General features: G+C 38.5%; 1 protein-coding gene across 6 annotated transcripts in view; it reads left to right on the top strand.

Moving 5' to 3' along the window:
* EVL (Enah/Vasp-like) overlaps positions 1 to 27,340 on the top strand; it is a 1,573,360-nt gene that overhangs the window by 541,925 nt on the left and 1,004,095 nt on the right. For 5 of the 6 annotated variants that reach the window (XM_044075035.1, XM_044075032.1, XM_044075034.1 and 2 more), the window contains one exon: positions 3,314 to 3,482. The exons of the other annotated variant lie outside the window; for it this stretch is intronic. In XM_044075035.1, the coding sequence (XP_043930970.1) occupies positions 3,314 to 3,482 (169 nt within the window). The remainder of the gene's footprint in view (positions 1 to 3,313; positions 3,483 to 27,340) is intronic. 6 annotated transcript variants of the gene reach the window in all.

The following is a 27,340-nucleotide window of genomic DNA, read 5'->3' as shown; positions in this document are numbered from 1 at the left end:
TGTACCCTTAATTGCAGTCATCCTTATCGGCAAAATCTCCTTTGTTCTGTTTTCATGTTGGATTAGTTCTTAGAGTACTGCCTGTTACTTTATGAATATACATAATATTCTGTATCTTCTTAAGGATCTACATCCAAAATCCCAGTCTCTCTATTTCTTGAATTTCTCTCCTGCTTCATCATCCTATTCCACTTTCAGTTTAAAACCTTCTGATTGTGTTATATATGTGAGCCTTAATTGTGTGGCTTTAATCCTCAAGCACATTGTTCTATTGGGTGGATCTTAACTTCTAACTTAGCATTTTTGACTTTGAGTTCCATCTTGCTGCAACTTATTTTAACCAGTCTTATCCATGAATAATTTTTTCATGTAAGGATTTATTTGAATGTCCTAGTTAGGTATCTGGATTGAAGGAAAATCTAAAGAAAATTGAGGGCTTGTTTAGAATAGGGAGAATTTAAACAGTAGTTCTTGGCAGTAGTTGGGCAAGTGTCCCTAAAGGAAATCTTACACTGAGATCAGACTATATTTGTGGAAAAAATATCAAAAAGTAGTTTACAGTAAAGTGACTTCACTCACTAAGCATGGCAGGCATTCTAAACTAAATAAGGGTTAACAGAAGAACTATGAAGAAGTTAATTAAAAAGTTTATAGCTTCACACATTAGTCAGGACTTGTATAAAGTTGATTGGCTAAAGAAAGTAGAGATGTTTGCTCATATAAGCAACAGGCATCACAAGCCCAGAAGGAAAGCTGTTTGGTGTGGTTGTATCAGTATTTAAACTAAAAGAAAACTAAAATGTATAAACATTCAAACTGGACAATAAAGTCCCTATTATTTAAAGAGTAAGCAGTCAGAAAAGGAAAACACCAGCACTATTACATGTATAGGGAACGTCTTAACATTTTAGCTGAAAGAAAGAAAGTTCATTCCTTTAGCTTAACTTTTCTGTTCTGCTGCATTCTTATGCGAGTATTTTTCAGGTATGGCTATAACCCACAGTTGGGACTAAAATCCACAGCAACAAAATTCAGGGGTGAATACCCTACCACCAGTTATACTGAATATCCTCAAACTCAAAAGGTATATAAAATGCAAAAAGAGCTACAGTATTATTTTATTATTTATATTTTGATATCATAATATGAACATTAATACTTCTGTTTAAGTAAAATAATGGAACAGCAACCAACAGCAAGCAGCAAAAGTATATATAAGACAAACCACAGGAACAGGATACAGGAAACAACAAATTTATTCCGGTACCTCGGCTCAACAGCCTTCAAAGGAATAAACATCAAAGCACCAGGTGCATTTTATATGCTAGTGCTACCCAACAATTAATCAATTATTATTCAATTCAATTCAATTAAAACCATGATACAACTCCAGAGAGTTAAAGGTACAAAAACAGGTACAATACAGGTACAAAACATCACTGTTAGAAAAATAGAATACAAAATGTTAATTTCAAATAATAAAAATATTATTATTGATGTAATTTAATACTAAATATTTTCATTGTTAAATATTCAAATTAACTTCCAAATTCAAGCCTTTAGGTTTTAGAGTACCAAACTTTAAAATAAACCTACTTTCTAGATTTAATAAACTCTGCTGAAAATTACCTCCACAATGTACATTAGGTTTGGCTAAAGCACAAAAAAACAATGAGTCAATCGACCCATTGTGTATTGCATGATAATGTTCAAATATAGGGCTATCAATCCTAGCATTACGAACATCACCAATGTGTTCTAAAACACGTATTTTTAATTGGCGTTTCGTTTGACCTATATAATATTTAGGCAAAGCTGTTGAGCCGAGGTACCGGAATAAATTTGTTGTTTCCTGTATCCTGTTCCTGTGGTTTGTCTTATATAAGTAAAATAATGACCAGTGAAAAAGACTATGTCGTTAATTTAATCCTGTCCTCCTTAAATTATTTAGAGGTAAATTATAAACTAAAATATTCGCAATGTAGCAAACAATGTTTTGTTATTGTCAAACCCCTTTCCCACCTCCCACACACTAATGTCCCAAACCAAAGTTGGTGTTAAATCAGCATTTCCATGTATGCCACACCACTAAATTTCTGTAAATCTTTGAGCCCTCATTTCAATGTCAGAAATGTTGATATGTTTGTTCCTATTAAAGTCATGTGTTCAATGGTCAGTAGGGCTTTTACAAGCTTCACCTCTGACCAAGCCATCGCGTTCTTGCCTTTACAAATGATAGTCCCCTTTTCTCTGTCATACCACGGTTTTCAGTCTTTACCTTAAGGTTCTTTTAACTTCATTCTTAGTCTCTGTTTCTGTCTCTGTCTGGTTCTGTCTCTTTGTATGCCTCTGAGACCAGTTTATTTACATTAGCCTGTTTCTTATTGTCACTGGAGCAAATCCGTCTGCTTTCCTTGCAAATTTTATTTATCCTACATTATATTAAAGCAGCATAAAGAGATCAAGTTAGGCAAAAATATGAATTTAAAAAATAGAAGAGAGGGATAGTGATTGGTCTGCCACTGTACAACAAACTGTTTTAAACTGTGGTTCTCCTTAAAGCAATTACTAATAAACCCCCTGTGTCTGAAGAAGTAACAGAAAAATGTATTCTAAACTGCCTTGGAGAGTTGATAGACAAATGTTTATGACCAAAATGTACATACAACGGTTGGATCCAGTAAAAATATTTATACCTCTGAGTGAGTTGATGCATTTAGAGACCACTCTGTTTGTTAGTATGTTATAATTTTGTCATTGTCTTGCCAATAAGACGGCTTGGGCCTGCATCTTCTTTTTATACTTTACAGTCTAGCTGTAAGTGAGATCACTCATTAGCATTAATGGTTTCAAAACCGATTATTTTCACTGATCATACGAGCTGAACTGAGAGGTGAGATTACTCAGGTATGCATAATAAATTGCAGAAAAAACCTGAAATTTTGGATTTAAGCTGCATCAAAGGACACAATAAACTAATTAAGAACATAGTAGGAAACGGCATAAAGATCTTCTGCATAATTTAAGAATAAGAAACAGTTAATAAACAATTGAAATACACTGATACAATAATGCAATTACATAATTTGAAAAAGATCAGTACTGAGTTTGAACAACAGCAATGCATACTTTCTCCTTTCTATTTTGTAATGGTGCTTACTGCATCCACATTGCTGGAATTCTGTAAAATAAATTGGAAGATCATACATTACTATCAAATGAAAAAGTCTATTGCATTTAGATGTCACTCTTAAGAAATGTCACAGTTTACTTGACTTGTCTTATGTGTTAACTATCTTTGTCTCTTTTATAGTGAGCAGAGTATTTGCCAAGCCCGAGCCTCGGTTATGGTCTATGATGACACCAGCAAAAAATGGGTACCGATAAAACCAGGACAGCAGGGATTCAGCAGGATCAACATTTACCACAATACAGCAACAAACACCTTTAGGGTAGTTGGAGTTAAACTGCAAGATCAACAAGTAAGTAATACACAATCATTGCTTCCCTCTTTCCCTCTGCATTGGCATGCCATGTCTTCTTAATTATCCCTTCCACTACAAGTAGACATATACAGCTAATTCTACAACTATCTGATTCTATATGTCTGATAGGAGTGTATTTTGTGTAAGTGCTGTGTATTATTGTATATGTCTGTAAGTTGCACCTTCTGTAAGTGATAAGCCATACCATTTAATAACTATGAATGTTACGTGAGTCTGTTCTTAAACAAACTGATCAGATATATGAGAGATGTAAGTATACAATGTCACTGGAGTCAAAGTATCACATACAAGCACTCATAATTCTAATTTGGTTGTCAGTGGTGCACACACTTCACCTGCCACATACAGATCAGACACATAAAACCACATATGTTGAGGTTCTTAAATGTATTCTTCCTAAACTCCAAAGACCTCCCAGACATTATACTCACCACAAATACCTTCAACAGCCCCAAAGCACTCCACCAAAACACATACAGCCACATCTCATTGAGACAACTTCTCTGCTCATAAGGCAAGCTATCATACAACCCAATATTTTGATCATAAGAGACTGCATTGTGAGAAACACAGACATCCCACTCACCAGGCTGAGTAAGGAGAAAGCTACAGGTCTGCCATATCACATATGCACTCAGGACAATGGATCTCAAGTACCAATATGACTCAGTCATAGTCCATGTAGATTTAAATTACCTGAGCCATACATCCCTGGACTATATGAAGAGAGACATGATGGCGCTCCTGGATTAAGTCTCCCAGGCCAGTAACAGACTAGCATTGATCATCATTCTACCTTCTCCAAGGATAATGCCACAATATGAACAGAAGATGATTGACTTTAACAGCTAGCTTAGTTTTTAGTGTCACTCCAAAGGGATATAATATTTGTTAGTGTGGGAGGATAAGGCAACTAGACCTTGTTGCTTTGCCAGTATTGGCTAAAACATTCTCCTCCCCCATTGTGTTATTTTTAGGCAATGCCAAACTAACAAAGTTCTGACATAGCAAAACCAACCCTAGAAAATCTAAAGGTGTTACTGCTCAATGTCAGGAGTTTAAACAAGAAACTCCACTCACTCTAAGCTGTCCTCTCACTGGAGAATGCAGATGTTTTTGCAGTTAACAAGCCATAGTTTAAATCCACGAAGAGCACCATGCCAGTGCAAGGCTACAATGCCTTCCACACATTTAAACCAGATACTGCACAGGCAGGGAATAAAGGTGAGGTTGTCTTGATTTACATAAAAAATAAACATACCTGAAGGCTGGTCAAAAAGAATGACATGCTTGAAGTTCTCCACATCCAAACTACAACTGGCAAAGTCACATACCATATCCTTGCAAGCTATAGATCTCCTTTTATGACCCATGAAAGCCATAACACATACTTTGATTTACTGGAGACACTGTCCATTCAACCCAACGCCATACTCATGGATGACTTTAACTACCCTACTATAGATTGGAAGTCATACATAGACCCAAACTTGAAGGCCAAGAGATTCCTGGGTTTATCAATAAAAACATGCTACACCAGATAGTCTAAACACCCACTAGGGGTGTAAACATACTGTACCTGGTACCTTGCTTGCAAAGGAAAATGATGCATCCACCTAGTGTAATGTCCTGTCTGGTAAGTTCATACCATAAAGCTGTTTCCTTAGAAATAAAAATAGAACCTGGGACCCTGCTAACCCTGGAACATTTAGGAACTATTCTAAGGCAAGTTTCCTACTATTAAGTAATAATCTGGCAAATTTTCAAACCCCCCCCAAACCGTGAGAACACTCTTGCCTATGCAGAATTGTTCACAGAGATCCTATGCAACTATGTTAATAGATGCATAGAGACAGCTGTGTCTACCAGTAATAAGCAAAGAACAAACTCAAAAACAAACCACCCTGGTGGAATCCTAATATCAGTAGGTTTTGTAACAAAAAAGAAAGTCATGGCAAAAACTGGAAACTGCAATACCCAGCAGAACAAAAAAATCTCTTACCAGTCAAAGCAAGCAAGTCAGAGAGCAAATTGAGTCTACTAAATCCAAATTTGAGGTAAAATAGACTCTGAGGCCAATTACAACCACAATAATTTCTTTAGCTATATCCATAACATCAAATGCCATAAATAACAATGTGCAGAGTTATTTGTACCACCTACATTGTGCAAGGAGATATAGCAGATCTACTGTTTGACAAATGCAGCTCCAGTTTTACTCCTCTCTCCCCCAGCCAATCCTAAGGAAATACCATTGGACATAACCCCCCAACTATTACTATGGAGCAGATCCTTAATGTACTCTCTAAGGTCAAGAATACTGAATCAGTGGGCCCAATAATATCCCAGTATACCCCTTAAATAGCATGAAACCTGATCTATTAGGACTGCTAGAGTCTCACTTTAACAAAAGTCTCCATCCAGGCTTCTAGTCATCTGAATAGAGAACTGCACTGGTCATCCATATACAAAAGAGTGGGCTATCTATGGATCCAAGTAACTACAAACCAGTAAGCCTGACTAGTTTCATACACAAGGCCATGGAAATAATTATCATGGAAGTGATTAACACTTACACAGGAAATCTTCAGACACTGGAGCCAATCAAGTCTGATTTTGTCAAGGTCAGATCATGCCTATTCAACCTGGTGAATGTCTTCAAGAAGATGAATAAAGTAATGGATGAGAGCAAAATGGTGCATACTGCCTACCTTGACCTGGCCAAAGTGTTTGATACAATGACCCACTCAGACAATGTAGATAACTCAAGGAATTGAGAATAAACTCCAGTGTCACTTGTTGGATAGCCAGGTGGCTCTCAGATAAGACCCATGACGTGAAGGTAGGTGAGTTCACCTATACAAAGAGGTCAGTTGCTAGCAGAGTTCAGCAGGGTTATGTGCTTGGTCTGCTCTTTTTTGGCATCTACTTCCCTAAAGTCAAGGCCAACATCAAGGGCCTCTGGCTGACCAAGTTAGCAGATGTCTGCAACTAGATGCAGTCATAGAATCGCCCAAGATGGTAGGGCTGACTCAGATAACTAATTGGTGCCAGAGCCATGGTCTAAACTCAATGCCAAGAAATGCATAACAGTTTTTTTTTTGGGGGGGGGGCGTTGGCTATCCCTAGAAGCTATATCATTGATAAAATACCCTAAAAGTACACTCTGTAGTCGGGAATTTGGGATTGCATGTAGACAGTAACCTGGCCTTCAACCATCATGTGGCTACTGTAGTAAGGAAATCATTCTGTGCTATGCAAATTATAAGCAGGGGTATGTAGTCCCAAGAAAGTCCATCATTCCACTGTATTCAGTCCTCATCAGACAATCACTGATTACAATGCCCTCTTCTGTATGTAACTTATCAAGCGCATGCAACATCTGGAATATCCACAGAGGTTCTTCTGAAAAAGGATACAGGGAATAAACAATATGTCCCACTCAGATCTACTCAAAACCCTAGCCCTGTACATGACGAGATTGTTGATGCATGTTCTATGTCTGGCATACAAGACAAGGCATCCTTACATCCAGCTTTGATAGAATTTCTGCATATCCACAAAAGAAAATAACATTAGAATTACCTGATCTTGCTTGCAACATAAATAGGACATGTTAGAGGGATAGGTATGTATCTGAGAAAATACCACTTCTCTGGAACAGATTTCCCATCCATGGGACGAAGAGTTCTTCCCTAACCAAGTTCAAGCAAGATTGGACCAGTCAGTGAGGAAATGGAAATTTTCCCCTGGTCTGGCACCTATGTCCCTAATGGACAGATTCAGTCATAAATGTTTCACCACCAATGCCCTACTCTACATATAAAGTTAGAATAATCTTAAAGTTCTTAAACTCATCAGATATATTTGGTATGCATGGCTAGGCTTAAAAAGCCCTCTGTGGTCATTAGCCTAACATGCACCTAAGAAATTATGAACCTATGTTAACTTGCAGACTGGTATGAATGATTACCTGTATCTTCCTTATATAGTCACCATCCTATTTTATACCAGTCACTGACTTGCACAGGTGTAAAATATGATGTGGAACTGCAAATGTTTTGATCTTTCTACTCAGTGCAATAATTGTAACACACAAACACACACACACACACACACACACACACACACACACACAAATACACACACACACACACACACACACACACACACACACACACACACACACACACACACACACACACACACACACACTCACACACACACAATGAAATATACATTTACCTGGCAGTGTCAGTAATTTTAATAGTTATTGATTCAAATTCAATCCTAATTTGATAATAGCAACCAATCCTGAGGTTGTGATATGTATATCAATGTATTTTTATATTTAGTAGGTTTATGTGTACAGAACAATGCCCAGGGTTCAATTATTTTTTTATTTGTTAAAACTTTAACACAAGTTTAAAATGAATATTCTCTTAGGTGCTATAGCTAGATATTAAGATAAGTAGATATGTAGGCAGTCTGACACAAGTATCTATCTATCTACCTAGACAGATGTATAGATGACAGATGGAGACAGAGACACACAGACAAGCAGATGACTGATCCAAGGACCCTAGTTCCTTTGCATCACTGATCTGAGCTGGGGCACCTATCAATCATACCAACAGAATCAAATATAAAACAAATTATATGTGAATAACAGTCAGATATTAACAAGAAATTCATCAAGCAACTGATGTGTGAAGAAGCTTGCTGTTTTGAAAATATTTAGAGATTATCTGAGCTACAGATCTGCATCTGGTACTACAATTAAGTCACACATTAAAACCAAAAATGAATGCCATCTGCTCACAGTGTTAATAAACAATCAATATATGTATATAATATATATAAACAAAAAACTTAATACTGTAAGAAAACAGACTAACATTTTATAATTTAAGTCCAAATTTATAACCTTATGTGTCAGACATTTACATTTAGCAGAACAGATTACTTACCTAAAAAGCATTACGTTCTGTGTTTATGCATGTTAGTAGCTCAGAATTAAATGAGGTCAATAACACATCATGCACTACAACTTGAGCATCTACAAGCCACTCATACATATATATATCAAAAGCTGCTTATTTTTTTATTTTTCGTAATCAAAAATATAAAGTACTGCTTTACATTTGCAATTACTATTTTGAGACGATTTTAGTGGCAAATCACAATAATCATTGGTGTGTTTGCTCAGTGTTTTGTGTTTTGATCAAACTTACTGGCAATTATTCATTATAAACTCATACATGCACACACACACACACACACACACACACACACACACACACACACGCGCACACACAAAAATGTGTATGGTAGATGTTTGACATATCAAAACTTTGAGCACCTGTTACACACTCAAAACTTTTTAAATCACAAAGCTTTAAATACACAATACTTGGAGTCACAAAGATTTAAACAAAAGAAAAATCTACTTTTTTTGCCATGGGGCAAGCCCCCCCTGTACCCTCTACACCTCCAAATCTATGATCGCAATACAGTGGAGAAGGATAAATTCTCCAATCCCCATTGTCCTGAAATCTCGCAAGGTAGAAAAGCTGGTATGTTTGATCAGTTCTTTTGCAGTTTGACAAGTCAACTTATTAATATGTGTATATATGTATATATGTGTGTGTATATATATATATATATATATATATATATATATATATATATATATATATGTATATATGCATATATATGACTCTATTACACGTTTAGACTAAAAATGAGATAACAGTCAAACCCCAGAGTAACAGACATTTAAATTTGAACCTTAATCCACTGCACCAACTACCTAACAAAATCATTCTAACCCGACTATACTAGCGAGGAAGCCGGTGAGTGGAAGCACCCAAAAAGCAAAATGTTTGCAACAAAGGCCAGACTACTTCCATAATTCCTTCTACTGGCATTATTCCCAGCCTTAATACACTGAAACAACTACCAGACCTCATCTCCAGTTCACCTTATCGTCAAGAAAAAACACAGTGCTTCGTTTCATCTAAAACTCATTTCATCAACGCACTTCATGGAACCACATTTTATAGAAAATTTCATGCATACTAAATATACCTCTAAAAGCTTTTGTGTAGGAGGGCAAGCCCTACTACACTCCCCAACATAAATATACTAACTCCATAGATAATCATGGGAATGCTCCTTATAAACTGAATAACGGTGCACAACCATAAACTTCTAGAGATGATGGCAGAACATAAGACAGGGGAATTGTCATGGTAAAAATGCTGATCAATACTAATTTGTATTGTAATTGTTATCCTTCAAAGCCACAATAGCAATCATTGTCCATTCCCAATACACTCTTTTCATTGAAACGTGCTTCAATAAAATGTAGTGTTATGTAAATGTGTTTTAGAAAAAAAATTAACCATCCCTTTTCTTTGTCGATCAAACAAATGGAACCTATTATATATATATATATATATATATATATGTATATATATATATATATATATATATATATATATATATACACACGTGTGTGGGTCTCATCAGAAGATCAACTCAATAGAAATTCGAACTTCATATAGTCAAGACCGTATGATCAACTTTCCGAAATTTTGAAGCTTTTGTATGGAGAATGCGGTACAGTGGGGATTGGGGAATTTACCTTTTTCTCCACTGTAGAGGGATCTCAGAAATGTTATATATAATATGCAGAGGGTGTGTGGGGCATAACCCCCCACATGGGGTACACTGGAACTTGCCCCCTGCAAAAACACAGATTTTTGTTGTTTTCTATTGCTGAACATTGTGCAAAGTCTATCATATAGTCTCGACCATACAAAGCTGAACTTTCTGTTGAGTCGTTCTTTTGAATGGGATCCATATATAAAGATACGTACCTATATTTGTATGTATATATATATATATATATATATATATATATATATATATATATATATATACATATATAAATGTACACACACACACACACACACACACACACACACACACACACACACACACACACACACACACACACACACACACACATACACCATACCTCTCAACTGTCCAGATTTTTGCAGAATGTCTAGATTTTTGCATCATATTTTTGGGCTATTCCTCATAAATGTTTGTGGTTTTCTAGCAAATCACTGAGATGATCTGAAGATTTAAGTCATGAAATAATGACATACAATTGAGTTTCACACTTCAAATCCTTCAGAAAATATATGTTAAGACACACCCTGTTACTCTAACAACTTTCTAAGTTTATAAGAGCAAGATTTAAAATATGTCCCTATTTTTGGGCCTTTGTCACCCCATTTTGTCAGGCTTTGTCCAGATTTCTTGCACTAAGAAAATGAGAGGTATGATATACACACACACACACACACACACACACACACACAAATACACCAAATGAACTTAATACAATCACTGAAGAACAAGTTATATAATTTAACTGAATGTGAAGGTCTGCATTCATTTCAATGACAAAAGATTTTAGCTAGTGCTTTATGAGAGCAGACAAGAGCTCTAAAATGGCAGTAATGAATTGTTATAAAGAAACAGGCATGACATTTACTAACAGGCCATATTAGACCATAGATTTTGATATGACTGAATTGTTTACAAATGGTGGTGGTGCAGCGGTAGCGTTGTTGCCTCACAGCAAGAGGTTCTCCCATTCGATTCTCGGCTTGAGTGCCTTCTGTGTGGAGTCTACATGTCCTCCCCGCGGTTGAGTGGTGTTCAAAAGACATGCGTAGAATGGGCGTGCCTTTGTTGAAGGTTGGGCATTGAGCTGGCACCTCGGCACCTGTAAAAAATCTACTGCCAATCATTAGCGGATCGGAGTTCCACTGTGGCGACCCCTAACCGGAAAAATTCGAAAGAAGGACAACAACTAAATACATTTCTAAATTTTGTAAAGTATTGTTACATCCTTTTTTAGGATACCAAAGATTCACAGGGGTCCGGACAATACAACCACTGGCGATTTTGTTGATAACATTTTGTATGCCCTTTCACATAGTACTCCATCATGTATTAATGATGCAGTTCACTTGGTTTGTTTTTCTTTTCCTCCTCTTCACAACTGACCATCGGCTGCCACTAGCATCTCTACTCATTTATCAGGTCTGCATAACCGTATTTAGATTCCCCTGGTCTCACCCTCTCTGTGAGGAGATTAATGATCCAGCTGGATCATCATATTGTTGCCAGGGAAAGTACCATGATGCTGTCCTATGTCACAACTGCAATGCAGGTTCCACCATTGCTGCTTTCAAGAAGTGAATGCATCCCCTGAACAAGAGGTATACCGCTTACAACACAGAGCTCACTAGCTCTAAATCCTGACCAAGAGCTGTACTACTTACAGTGCAGTGCTCACCTGCTCTAAATCCTGAACAAGAGGTGTACTACTTACAGCGCAGTGCTCATCTACTCTAAATCCTGAACAAGAGGTGTACTACTTACAGCGCAGTGCTCACCTGCTCTAAATCCTGAACAAGAGGTGTACTACTTACAGCACAGTGCTCATCTTCTCTAAATCCTGAACAAGAGGTGTACTACTTACAGCGCAGTGCTCACCTGCTCTAAATCCTGAACAAGAGGTGTACTACTTACAGCGCAGTGCTCATCTTCTCTAAATCCTGAACAAGAGGTGTACTACTTACAGTGCAGGGCTCATCTTCTCTAAATCCTGAACAAGAGGTGTACTACTTACAGCGCAGTGCTCACCTGCTCTAAATCCTGAACAAGAGGTGTACTACTTACAGCGCAGTGCTCACCTGCTCTAAATCCTGAACAAGAGGTGTACTACTTACAGTGCAGTGCTCATCTTCTCTAAATCCTGAACAAGAGGTGTACTACTTACAGCACAGTGCTCATCTTCTCTAAATCCTGAACAAGAGGTGTACTACTTACAGCGCAGTGCTCATCTTCCCTAAATCCTGAACAAGAGGTGTACTACTTACAGCGCAGTGCTCATCTTCTCTAAATCCTGACCAAGAGGTGTACTACTTACAGCGCAGTGCTCATCTTCTCTAAATCCTGAACAAGAGGTGTACTACTTACAGCGCAGTGCTCATCTTCTCTAAATCCTGAACAAGAGGTGTACTACTTACAGCGCAGTGCTCATCTTCTCTAAATCCTGAACAAGAGGTGTACTACTTACAGCGCAGTGCTCATCTTCCCTAAATCCTGAACAAGAGGTGTACTACTTACAGTGCAGTGCTCATCTTCTCTAAATCCTGACCAAGAGGTGTACTACTTACAGCGCAGTGCTCATCTTCTCTAAATCCTGAACAAGAGGTGTACTACTTACAGCGCAGTGCTCATCTTCTCTAAATCCTGAACAAGAGGTGTACTACTTACAGCACAGTGCTCATCTTCTCTAAATCCTGAATAAGAGGTGTACTACTTACAGTGCAGGGCTCCCCAGCTCCAAATCCTGACAAAGAGTTATACTGCTTATACCACAGATCTTAGCAGTTCTAAATTTTATCCTAGAGTTATACTGCTTATAGTGTAGAACTCACCAGCTCTAAATCTGGACCAAGAGGCATACTGCTTATAGTGCAGGGCTCACCAGCTATTAATGTTGCAATTACAGTCATTCTAGGCTGCCTGCCTCCTCCCAGGAGATGTGAGGGGGAACTGGCTGTAAATTCCCATCCTCCCCAATTTGGTTCCTATAGTAACCATCCTGCTACTTGAAACATGGGTCCTGTAGGGCACAGTAATAGCTTTAGCAACCAGTACCATGGGGCTAGACAATGGTACATTTCATTTTGTTAAAAAAAGAGAGATAATACAGTAGAATCAAAATATTTATTTGTGACATTTGACAATGTTACTTTATTCTATAATTCATTAACTTTAAAGCTTCATTTATACGGATACATTTTTGAGTGTAATCAGTCATAAATAATGACAAATTATATGTTATAACTGATCTATTAGAGTAAATATTGGAGGCCATTCCTTTTTCTTTATCCAAGATAAACATCATCAATAAATCATGGTTTTAGAAATGGGAGTGTTATTGCCCCCCCCCCCATTTTTCTAATTTGGTAAGATGGGCAGAAAATATGTTAAAAATTCCAAGTTCATTTGCCAAATCATGACTTATACTCATTTTATTGATGATTTTTTTTTTCTGGTTTTGGTTATAATTATATTAACTGAACAACATAATCTTTAACCTTGACAGCTAATACTTATAAAATGTGATACAATGTTTAGATGTACAGTTGTTTAAAGCTAGTGAATGCAAATTCCATGTTAAAGTATAGAAAAAGATATGTCAAAGCAATAATTGTGTTTATTACAGCAGTACATATCCACCATTTATGAAAACTGAATAGCCAGAGAGTCCCATCCACTGCTGACTCAGTATCTGTTTGAGAGTATGAAATATTGAACAAATATTTTGTGCAACAGCATTAAGGTTAAAGCTAAGCTCCTAACATGTATGAATAGGTGTGTGACTAAGGGAGATACTGCCAGCAAAGCTATCTGGAATTTTGTAAATAATTATACGTCATTTGTGAATTTCAACATGATTCTTATAAGATGCTTGTGTTACAAATGTATTAGAATGGGTCTATATCAGTTGAGCGAAAACCCTATTATGCAAATACGAATATGTTAATCTGCATTGCATGATGTACGTAAGCCTCAAATGCCCAAAACCGCGAATTCCAAAATGCCGATTTGTTTTGGTTGGCGCATCTGCGGTATAGCTCTGTAAGGTAAGTGTGCGATAGATAGGACTTTAGGGTTAGGATTTGGGTTAAGGTAAGTGCATAGATAGGTAATGTATGTAAGATTTAGTGTAGTGTTAGATGTAGGGTTTTTTGTAAGTGTATGTATGTGTGTTATTTATTTTGTTTGGGTGTATGCCTGTAGGGGAAGTGTACGGTAGTTATGAACCTTAGGGTTAGGGAGGGGTTAAGGGTAGTGCATAGATAGTTGCGTATGTGGGGTTTAGTGTAGTGTTGGAAGTAGGGTTTTGTTAAATGTATGTATGTGGATTATTTATTTTGTTTGGGTGTATGTCTGTGGGGTTTGGTTAGTGTAGGTATGTGGTTTATTTATTTTGTTTGGGTAGGCACTAAGTAGAGGGTGGTGGGGTTGGCTGACTATGATAGTTCGATATTTTATTTTTTGAGGTTTAGTGTGTTCGGGATTTTTGTGGTTTGAGGTATAGGGATCGATGTTTAGGTATTCGCGTAAAGGGGTTTTCACTGAACTGATATAGACCCTATTAGAACTGCATATCATGTGTATATCAGACTAGGTTTGTACAGACGTGTGTTGAAAGGATATTTTATAAAGTGCTTGTACTTAAAGTGTAACCACAGCGTGCCCTACTGGAATAGAAGAGAAATGTACATGCACTATTGCAACTGTTTAAATGTATATATTTTAATAGTGGAAGCTGAAACACAGGAGGTTAACATCAGTTCAGCAAAACTTCAGAAAAAATAACTGAAATTAAATTACTTTATGGCAGCTAGCAACAAAATGTATGTACTAGGGAGTTTTCTGTATTTTCTTGCATGGGAACTAATTACTAGTTTTGAAATGTGAAGGAAGCAATTGTTTATGACTTCCAGCATCTGCCAAAGATCTGAGGTCTATGTATTTTCACAGGTAGATGCTAAATACTGCTAGCTTCCAGCAGTGGGAGTTTCATCTGGGATATAGTCAGAAGGCAAGAAATTATGTCATTCTGCAAGCTATCCAAGCAGTAATATTTGAGATATTAATTTGAGAAATCTCTTAGAGAGACACAGCATTCTGTATCCTGTCTTGGCCCTGACAACAACAACTACAAGAACCATTCACCACATCTGCCTTGCTCTTACGTAAGTTAACTAAGGTATATTAATTCTCTTATATGCAGTCAGAAATATCGTGAATCTTAGTTTAGATATGTTTCTTTATTTATTTGAGACTATCCTGCAATGTTGTTTTAAATATTTATTGTGATTTTGAACTGATGTCACTGTGAATATATATATATATATATATATATATATATATATATATATATATATATGCGTGTGTGTGTGTGTGTATCTAGTGTTGTCTTGTTCTTTTAGTATTTATTATTAAATATATTTATACATTTCACTGTGGCTGATCTGTGTAGAGATATTTAAGTTCTGACAGTACTTCCATATTTATTTGGTGACACTGTGTAGACCACTCGTAACCACCTTGCTCTAGGTCAAATTACCATTTCTATTAATAGTAACATTAAACAGTAAGACTGGATACCCTTTGTTAAGGGCCTTAAAATAGGTGATAAGACTTTAGCTGGTGGCAGTGATAACTACCTTATAGACTAGGCAAAAGGGGGCATAGCCAGTAAACCTGTGCCAGACTTTCCCAGGTGTGTGTGTGTGTGTGTGTGTGTGTGTGTGTGTGTGTGTGTGTGTGTGTGTGTGTGTGTGTGTGTGTGTGTGTGTGTGTGTGTGTGTGTGTGTGTGTGTGTGTGGTATGTGGGGCAGATCAATATGAAGCTAAAGCAGGGCATCAAATTCATGTCAGTTCAATTTAGCAACAGTAATAAATAGAATTCTATGTATAAGCACAAAATTGCTCGGAGTACCTTTAAAAGATGCAGGCCAGATGCTTTAATGTCTGCATTACATGATCTGCATTCAAGAACATCCCTGCCACATTTTTTGTGCTTTCTTGTCACACAGAAAGATTACATAAAGTATACGTGTAATCTACACTTTGTGGTAACCTTTATGAATTCCCTTTGATATTTGAGGCTATAAGAAAATCAGTAGGAAAACTAAAATAAAGAGGAAGATGTAAGTTATGCCTATGTTGCCTGTTCACTCAAAACAGCATACATTTAGTGTACACATAGTATAGGCGTTAATGAATCCCAAGGGTATTTTTTTTTCTTGAGGCAATAACTATGGGAATTAGAGGAAGAGATTTGGAACTGATTTTTTGTAAGAGAGAACTCCAGTGGCAGCATTTACTTACAACAGATGAATCTCCGTATTGAAATGTGATTTTTGAATATAAAACAGTTTTTAAAAATTAAAAGACTGAAATAAGAGTAAGCTGCTTTCGTAGGAATGTGGGCATCCTGATTAAATTATTGTAACTCAGATTTTAATGTGCTCACTGGGTATTTTTCAATGTTTGACTAAGCCTGTTTAAAGTATTTAAGAAGGCAAATATATATTAACATGTCTGATAAAGTCACTTTTAATAATCAAAGCTCAAAAGCATTCACTTGGTTTCAGATCTTGTTTCCACTAATTTATTACACTTTAGTTTTGTTTCAGACATGAAATTTCTGATCATAGAACAGTTTTTGTTATGTATGTATGTATCTATGTGCTGAAAATATAGTAAACCACATGGAAAGCAAAGCTGCATAAACAACTTGAGGTCATCAAATAATTGAAGGCACAATAATTTAATAATTCAGTATAACAGCCACATCTAAATTAAGTGCTTTCATCCTTTCACAATCCACAAGAGAGGTTCTGATGAAGTCCTAGATTGTGAAAGGACAAAAATCCTCCCTGTCCACATAAAGCAAAGTTTATCCCAGTCCATATTCAAATACAAATTGGATCTATGGATGGGAAACAGAAAATGTACCCCAGGACTACCCCTGTACTACTAATGGACAGAGGCAACTCCTAAATGTTTTATCCCATGCATTAATCCCCTCAAATTATCAATGGTATGATCCCAGTTATTTTCATTATGGGTAATATATAATTATTAACCATGGGATGGGTAAGGCTAATCTTTATCCAAGTGGAATAGGTTAATTCGAGGACTAAACGGAAATTTGGCTAATCACAGAACAAAACTAATGTAGTAACACACTGGCTGAAGAAGAAACATATTTATTACCAAACAAATAAAACTTAGTTGCCAAATAAATAAAACTTGGTAAGTGCTTTCACGACTGCTTATTCAGACCATAGACACAAAGAGAATGAGCTACTGCAATATATACTTAGCTCAAGTACCCTTAAGCCAATCACATGTTAACAGCTAAAGAGCTTATAAAATAAAGAGATAGCACATATAATTATATAAAATAGACATAAAACAGCAATAAATACATATAAAAATACATATGGAATAATGAGTACATATCAAAAATGAAAATAAAAATGAAAAATAAAAAATATATAAAAATATGAAATGAAACGAGGTCAGAAATTTGGCTATTCTGAAAATGGCCCACAAGGGCAACTAACCTAGTACTTACCTTGAACCTATGAACCTATTTATCATTTACTGACTGTACATCATGTGGATAAACACCACAAAAATAAGAATGTCAGATGGTTCCCTTGTGGTTAGGCTGTAGGACTGCATATTCTTTAGCATGGCTTAAACAGGAAACTACATACCCTCACAAATCTTGTGTCTGAAATTTTATGGGACATAGATGGAACTAGGATTGTTAACTCCAATCACCATCAACTGTTTGAGACATGTACAGCTAAAGGTACGTGGAATTACAATGATCATAGATGGAAGCACTGAATTTACAAGGGGAAAAATACTGAAAATAGAGAAAGATGAAACAACTTTTGGATGGTGGGTATGAAGAAAGAAATAAAAGGAAGACATAGTTCACTTTTCAGAAATTTATTTACCATAGACATTAAATTTAAACCATAGACAGTAAATGGTGGTGGAGAGATCCCCTTAGAGTACTGACACCACCAGGCCCACTCAGCTTGTAGCCACAGGAATTAGAGTTTAAACCTCAGCTTTTCTGACATGGCACAGATATTGCCTTTTTCTAAAGAAGGTCATCCATTACAATTCCAACAAAATTGCTTAAGACTCTTTCAGTAGCAGAACTCATGCAAAAATTACCTATACCCAATAACAGGAAATTTAATGATGTGTGAATAATCCTTGGATATAAATTGCAACCCTATGAAAATAAGTCCATCTAAAATTATGTAACTATCTATTGATGTTCTAATAACTAATGTGAGAATACACAAAAGATGCTGATGAAGAAATAAATCCCTGGCTCTTTTATAATATGCCAGCCCTCCACCTCGAAACAAAACACACAACCTGATTAGCACAGAAAAACAAATTAAAAGTACCAGGTGTCTCATCATCCTCCAAACCATTCAAGACAAGGAAGAAAATGGAGGGTCAATTGCTTTGGGTACCCAGGAGTGAAGAAAGTGCTGATATTAACCACATAGCCGGCCTTAGGCATAGGCCAACTAGGCGGCCTCCTAGGGCGCCGCTTTAGCAGGGGCACTTTTTTAGTGTTTATTTGATGTAGGTAGACCAGTATGGGGGCAGCGGGTGGTGTGGTGGGAGGCCTGTGGAGCCCTTTTGCCTAGGGCATCAGTTGACCTAAGGCCGCTCCTGATTAACCACATGCCGTATATGATACTGCATGAAGTCAAACCGTATGGATCAATGAAAAGTAATCTTTTAATCCTAAATTAACTGAAATACTCACCAAACCAACATGCAGCCAGTGTGTACAACCTTACTCTATAAATAGCTGCAATATCTGCCATTAGTAAAATAAAACTGGTAGAAAATTAAGTTTTAAATCAACCAAACCACAGACTTATGAACTGAGGACTAAAATGCAAGCCAAGCTCCACTTCATCCACAACTAAGTGTGCTATGAAACTGCCATTAAGAATAAAAAACTTTTTCAAATAAAAATATAACCTTAACACTGACTTGCCTAACTGATCACTGGTGGATGGCTCTATGCAAGGTGAATGAAGAACCCTGATAAAAGTACTAATATTTGTGAAAATGGACTTCCTTATGGTTTCTTGACCCAACCACCAAAATGAGTGGGGAACTGTGTTAAAAGCTTTGGCCAGATCAGGTTATGCTGCCATTTTGTCTTCGTCCATTGCTTTGGTGATCTTCTCAAAACAATTCACCAAGTTGAGTAAGGATGACCTGTCACTGACAAATTCAAAGTGAGACGGGGTCAGTGTTAGGAGGTTCCCTGTGTGCTAATTGATTAGTTCCATGATAAGTCTTTCCATGGCTTGCATATGAGGCTGGTCAGACTTATGGGTCTGTAATTGCCTGGGTCTGTCAAAGGTCCTCCCTTATGCAGGGGAATGACTGTAGTTGTTCTCTATTCACTTGGTACAAAACCTGTAATGAGGCTAAGACTGAGGAGAGTTGCTTGGGGTGTGGCTAAATCGTGCCTCGTGCTATTTAAGATGCATCCTGAGATATTGTCAGGACCCACTGATGCATTATTTGTTGCTTTTAATCGCACTTTTTTGAACTTGGTCTTGTGTGATAGCTGGAGCTGAGCCAGTTTCAGGTATATCGTGAGGGTCAGTTAGAAGGGAGAGAGGGATAGAGTTAGAGCTAAATTTATCAGAGGGGGTAAAGTTAGAGCTAAATTTATCAGCCAGAAGGCTTGTTATATCTTCAGCCTCAGTGTAGGGACCATTGTTCATAATCAGGTCAGTCCATTGCTGCATATTATGCTTTTTAGATTCGGACCTTAACTAACAAAAATGCTGTGTGATTGTCTTTGGCTTGGTTAGCTATTTCAGCCTCAAACTTGGCTTTGGTGGAGTTTATTAAGCTCCTGAGTTGTTAGTTTATTTCAGTGACAAGGGCTCTAACATTCTAAGAATTACCCCTCTTACTTTTGGTTTAAATTCTTTCCTTTTATTATAAAGCGTGTTGATATTATAGTTAGCTATGTGTGTTTGTTTCTGTGGTTTGCCCTGCACTTGTTCCTATGGGGTACAGCTGTCATCTATGCAGCTGTTTCTATGCTGATATAGTGTGGTGGTGCACAGATATTTGAAGTTTGTCAGTTTATTGCTTAAGAGTAGGTAGTTTGTCTTAATGAAATTTCTAAAAGTACCTTGTGTGGAAGGGATCTCTGGATTCAGTTTTATTTCAAAGGAGACTGCTTTATGGTCAGACCTAACAAATGATGGCGATATGCAAGGGACAGTGTAATATGCTCACATATTGTTGATAAGATAAGATCCATCATATTATTCCCTCTAGTGGGTATTCTGACTATTTGATGCAGGCCATTTGTATTGACAATGTCCAGGAATCTCTGTGCACATTGTGCACTAGTGGTAGTGTAGGACTGCACTGGACAGCTTACATCATCTAGGAAAAGGACACTGGGTTTAATATTGAGGTATTATGGCTTTCGTGTGTCATAGATAGAGTTTAATAGTTAGCTGCGGTGTGGTTTGGTCATGATGGCGAAGCCTGAGTGGACAAAGGCAACCGTGGGTAAATCCAGCATTACCCACACCCAGAAGTGGGTTAGTGCAATTACACAATGACATTATTTAAGAAAAAAAATACTTACTTTTCTTAAATAATGGCATTGTATAATGCCTCTGTGCTGCCCTTCTGCAGCTGTCTGGTATTCGGAGGCAGTTTTGATGTACTGCGCATGCGTATGCTTACACAGTACACCAAAACTGTGGGTGGAAGCAACGGAGAAAGCAAGATCTCCGTTGCTTTTTACAAAGTGTCTCGCTATGCATAGCGAGACATCTTTAAAAAAAGCAACGGAGAAGGGAAGATCTCCGTTACTTTTTTAAAAGCTGTCTCGCTATGTTAAACTCCTTTAACATAGCGAGACAGTTTCTAAAAAGCAACAGAGATCTTGCGTTCTCCATTGCTGTAAAAAAAAAAAAAAAACTTATACTAATGGAAAAAGTCCAGGCGACCAGACCTTTTTCCATTAGTATAAGTCTGATTTACAACATGCACGCTGACCAATCAGCGTGCACGTTTTGGAATATTAATGGGGGGGGGGTCATTGTATAATGACAATTATACAATGACCCCCCATTAATATTCCAAAACCTGCACACTGATTGGCCAGAGTGCCCGTTGTAAATCCCACAATATACCAACGGAAAAAGGTCAGGTTGCCCGGACGTTTTTCCATTGATATAAAGGGCTCAAAACATTTTTTTTTTTAACAAATAAAAAAAAAAGAAAGAAAAAGCGGAGCAATGGAGACTTTCTTTTCTCCTTTGCTTCTGTTTCAAAGCATTGATGTACTGGGTATTCGTGGGAAGCAAGTTCCATATGCATGCTTAGTATATAAAAACAAGGAAGCAGTGCACCACAACCAGCGGCAGAACAGTAATGCGCCATTATACAAAGACATTATTTAAGAAAAGTATTTTTTTTCTTAAATAATGTCATTGTATAATAGCAATAATCGACTCCGTGGTTGTGGTATATTGAAATGTACCCACGGTTGGCTTTATTTAATCACTCGGGCTTTGCCCTCGTGATTAAACCACACCAACCGTGGGTAAATCTTCAATATACCACACCACGTCATTGGTTACTCCTTAAATACATAAGAGGGTGTGTTAAGAGAGTCTGAGGCAGGCAGACAAATCTCCATAGCAACAAAGACAGAACAGATATCTGTGGTGTTCTAAAGGGACACCCCCCCCCCCCAAGGATGTAGATTTCTGAGTTGAGACAAGAAAACAAATGCAGTTTCCAAGGAGTGATGAGTAGTCAAAAGTTATTCTTTAGAGAGAAACTTGGAAGATATCATGAAGCCAGGAACTTTTAATTGCAAGAAGTGTCAAATCTGCTTTTTGCCAATGTATTGTTTTTAAACTGTCAAATGTAATAGTATGTAGAACGTTAATGTTGTTGGACTCAGGAAGCATGGTTATATTGTTTACAACACAACGTATTTGTAAACACAGAACAACTACTTGAGGAAAAATATCCTATAGCACCATTAGAAATGCAAATTCTTTTACATAAAGTTCTAGCCACATGATTTGGTAATGGGACAAGGCTTTCCCAATGCAGAGAACTTGGAATCTCTAGGGGAAACATTTTACTATATATATTATTAGAAATACATTGTCTCAGTTAAGAAAAAGGTGCAGGACTAAAAAATGTAAAATGTGTCTCTGAGAAGAAGGCTTAAATATGTCTGATAATGAGTCTTACCAAAACGTTCCAGCAGTTAAAGGAATAAAGGAAGTCAGTTAGGAAACTGACAAGTAAGTTGGATAAAATGACTCCAAGAGTTAAACTAATAAACAAGTGCTTTAATAAAATATTAAAATCTAGCTTTTAAAATGCTGTAGAAGTTGATGGGAGAAACTGGGACCAGCTGTTTCATCTACCCATTGCAGTAAGTTGTGGAGCCAAAGCCTCAACTGAACCGACACTATTTGAACTACTGCATGGCAACCATCCCTGAGGCCTGCTAGATACTGCAAAAGACATTGAGGAGGAGGAGTACAACCCCCCCCCCCGTTTAAAATATTATAGGGTATTTTTCAGCCCTGCAACACAAGTTGAGAACAATAATGTATATAGTAAGAGAACATATGAAAGCAGCGTAGGAGAGAGAAAAAAGAGGCCACCTCACAGAAATGCTTGCTGCGTAGGATTTCAGTCAGGAGATAATATAGTTTTTCTAGTCCCACAGCCAAATGCAAGTTTCATAGGTTCATAGGTTCATACTAGGCTATCTGCCCTAGGGCATTTGTAAGCCTTGCCAGAGTGTGTTTGGCTTTCGCCACCCATTTAAATGAATTTTACTATGCCCTTATTCGAGGTTAGTTTACTGTGCCTCTGTCTGACAGTGACACAGAAGTGATACCCGGGGTAAACCTACGATCTCCCATCCATTCATCAAGATTCCTCTTGAAGAGAGTCAATGAGGGACTCTGCCTAACCTGGACTGGGATTTTATTCCAGAGTGAAGGGAGCCTCTGGGTTATAAATCTTTCCCTCCAGCATGTCCTATTTATTTCCGTGCTGAGGTTCAAGTCCCTCGAGCGCGTAGCTCGATGGGATTTGGATTTTCTGAGGTGCAGCATTTCCATTAATTCCGGGTTGGACATGGCTGTATACGTCAGGCACAGATTGCCTCTAAGCAGGCGGTATGCAACCGAGTAGAGCTGGAGTTTCTTCAACCGGGCAGCATATGGCATCTGTTTGAGCCCTTTGATCCTCTTGGTGAGGTACTTTTGGGGTCTTTCTAGTTGCTGCAGGTGTCTGGTAAGGTACATCCCAAAAGGGGCATTGTACTCAATTATAGGCCTAATGAGGGATGAGTAAAGAGGCACAATGACCTCCCCTGATCTAGATGTGAATCCCTTCATGATTAGTTGGGCTATATAGAATGTTTTTCTAACCACTTTGGCCACGTGGTTGTCAAATGAGAGATTGCTATCAACTTGGGTCCCCAGGTCCCTAATTACTTCTTCCGTACTTAATGCCCCTATGTGGTAATTTGTGGGCACTTTGTTTTTGCCAAAGGGGATGACTATACACTTTTTGGTGTTTATCTTGAGGCCATGGTTCTGGCACCAGTTGTCTGTTTCTATGAGACCCTTTTGGAGGATGCTTGTGTCAGCTGGAGAGTTGATTATGTTGCCCAGTTTGCAGTCATCTGCGAACGTGGTCAGCCACAGTCCTTCTGTGGTGGCCTGTACCTCCAAGAAATATATACCAAACAAGAGAGTTCCCAGGACTGAGCCTCGTGGGATGCCACTTGTAACTGGTTTGGAGTCTGACATGGCTCCAGCAATTCTAACCATGTGGGTTCTGTCCTTGAGCCAGTTTGCAACCCATCTAGTGACATAGGGGTTTATATTTAAGCTGGATAGCTTATCTATGATGTCCGAATGGGGTATTGTATCGAAGGCTTTTGCGAGGTCCAGGTAGGCTGTGTGGACCACCTTCCCCTCGTCAATGATCTTGGTGACTGTTTCAAAGAAATCAACCAGGTTTAAGAGGCAGGATCTGCCCTTAACAAAGCCATACTGGTTAGGATCCAGTGCCTGTAGGTCCCCAATATCTTTATTTATGAGTTCCATGATAATCCTTTCCATAGCTTTGCAGACCAAGCTAGTCAGGCTTATGGGGAGATAGTTTCCAGGATCCGTTGAGGCACCACCTTTGTGGAGAGGGACCACTGTTGCTGTACGTCACTCTTTGGGTACATATCCTGTAGTAAGGCTGAGACTGAACAGTAGCTTTATGTCTGGGTTCAGTTCATCTTGGAGTTCATGTAGGACGCAGCCCGGAACACCGTCTGGTCCCATTGATGCTGTGTTTTTTGCTTTGGAGAGGGCGGATCTTACCTGAGCATCTGAGATGTCAGGGGGGCAGCACTCTGCTGGAATAGATATTTGCTCTTTTGGTGGGGGGGGGGGAGAAGTTTGTGCTGAACCTGTCAGCCAGGATGTTGGCAATGTCTGTGGGTTCAGTGTATTTTTTGTCATTTTGGACTAATTCTGAGCATATCTGGGAGTTCCCACCCAGGTTCCTAACATAACTAAAGAAAGCTTTGTGATTATCTTTAGTGTCCTGTGCAATTTTTCTCTCAAAGCTGCCCTTAGATGATTTTATGAGTGCCCGTAGTTTTTTGCTAATACTGATCAGAGATGCCTTCCCTTTTTGGGATTTTGCTCTATCATGTAGTAACTTCCTTCTTCTATTGTATAGTTTGTTTATGGCTGGGGTCCACCAGACAGGATGTCTGCCTTTGGGGGATTGAGTCTTAGTTTTATTTGGGATTGCATGATCCATGCATTCCTGAAGGTGTTCATAGAATGCGTTTATAAAAGATTCTGCAGTCTGGGCCATATTTTCCACAGGCCGGGGGGCTTTGAAGGATTCCACCTTGGTTTTGAGTAGTGTGAAGTTTGCTTTAGAGAAGTTTTTCACTGTGGTTTTCTGGGCAGGGGGTGGGGTCGGGATGTGGATATCCAGTGAGATTAATTTATGGTCTGATCTTACCAGTGAGGGATACACTTCTGGTCTGGAGCATAGAGTCCCCATGTTGGTGATGATCAGGTCCAGTATGTTTTCCCCTCTTGTGGGAGTGGTCACAAGTTGTTCCATAGCATTTGAGTTTATAAATTCTAAGAAGCTTTGGACTAGGGTATTGGAGCTAGAGTAATGTTCCCAGTCTATGTTTGGGTAGTTGAAGTCGCCCAATATAATAGTGTTTGGAGAGACCTTCATATTTTCCAGTGTTCTCAGGAAGGCCGAGTGGGGTTCCTGGGTTTTGGAGGGTGGTCTGTAGCAGGCTATAAACTGGAAGGCAGTTTTACCCACTGTTAGTTGCACATAGATAGTCTCAGATGCTTTGTGCTGTGCCACCAACCTGGAGGTGTGGGTATCTTTGACGAATATTGATACTCCCCCTCCTTTTGTGGTTAGGTCCGAGTTTTGGGGCCGAAAAGCACGGTATGAGGTATAACCTGATAGTGCTGGGGTGCTCTCGGGAGCCTTGAACCAGGTTTCTGTTACTGCACAGATATCGATGTTCTCCATGCTGAGGAGAGTTTCGAGTGTGTGCATATTGAGGTTTAGACTTCTGGCATTGAGGAGCATTACTTTTAGTTTCTTAGCCCTTGTGATACTTATGGAGGTGGGTTTGTCTTTTGAGCCTTGCCTAAAAAAGGCACTATGGGGGTGGCAAGAGTCTTTGCCTATATCTGAAAGCCCAGGGGTGACAGGTGCAAGCCGTCCCTAGCGAAGCAGCGTGGCTTGTCAAGCATGTCATCCCAGGCTGACAGGCATTGGATCCCCTTTGAATGACACCAATACTTAAGCCAATTGTTGAAATTGATCATCTTGTCTTCATATTGTGGCATCATTCTTGGTGAGGGTAAGATGCTACTCAAGGTCAGGGTCATACCGGCTTGGGCTACATGCTCAGAGAGCTCCTCTATGTCTCTTTTCATGTAGTCCAGGGTGGTACGTCTCAGGTCATTCACAGCAGCATGGACAATGACTGAATCATATTTGTACTTGCCTTGGAGTGACCTGAGTGCTTGTGTTATGTGGCGGATCCTAGCGCCCAACAGGCAGCTCACTGTGACCTTCTCCTTGTTCAGCCTGGTGAGTGGGACATCAGTGTGCCTGGCGATAGAATCACCTATTACAAGTGTATCAGGTGTGTTTTTTAGCCTTAAGGGCTGTGACTGTTCGGCACACTGGCTTTGTGAACTATGTGTTGCACGTGTTTTGCTTTGGGGTAGCGGTTGCTTGGGTTTCTGCTTTGGAGGTCTCTGCTGCTTAGGCAGATTTTTATTTAGAGCCTCTGAGTATGTTATTGTGGGTTTATGTGTTTGGTTTGCTGTCGTGGTAGGTCTATGTGAGACTGGAATTGTAGTGAGTGTGGATACCTTCTCCTCCTGACTGGTTACGCCAGTACTGAGTTGAGAGAGCTTAGCCTCCAGTTTGGCTATATGGTTGCATCTCTCACATATGTTGGAACTTGTTGGGAGGAGGAGAGGGTTGTCTGTGTACATGAGGCAGTTGTAACATTGCCTCAAGTTTCCCAGATTCACCAGCTGGACCGGAGAGGAGACTGCCAACTGACCTTTGGACATGCTAGAATAGTACAGGGAACTCCTTTAAAATTGAAAAAAGGGCCAATGGGGAGTAAGGTACTCAAGGGGAGTTTGTGAGGATGTAGTGCTTTTAATTTTTTAGTGTTGACATATAATTGCTTTAGTGAGCAAGTGCCAGGCTTTAGAGTAGGAATAGGGTGTTTATTATGAGAGCTAGAGCAGTTCTAAGGGAAAAAGTGAAGAGCAGATTTTGTGGAGCCGAGAATGGTTTAAACCCAATTAAGCGGCGCTGCCCGATGCTGCGCTATGTGCAAAATCGTGCATAGTGGCATAGTGGCAAGGATCTTTTGAAACTGTAGAAAAGTGAATGAAGTCAATTATCAGAAACCTTTGAAAAAAAAATGAAATTTCTGTAGTACGTATGTAAAAGAAGTTAAGGTTCCCATGCATAAGGAAGATGTTATC

This window comes from Protopterus annectens, chromosome 6.part0 (assembly GCF_019279795.1).
Source record: "Protopterus annectens isolate FY-2018-M chromosome 6.part0, PAN1.0, whole genome shotgun sequence".
Taxonomy (NCBI): Eukaryota; Metazoa; Chordata; order Ceratodontiformes; family Protopteridae; genus Protopterus; species Protopterus annectens.
The sequence above is the reverse complement of the archived record's forward strand: the minus strand, read 5'-3'. Positions and strand labels throughout refer to the sequence as shown.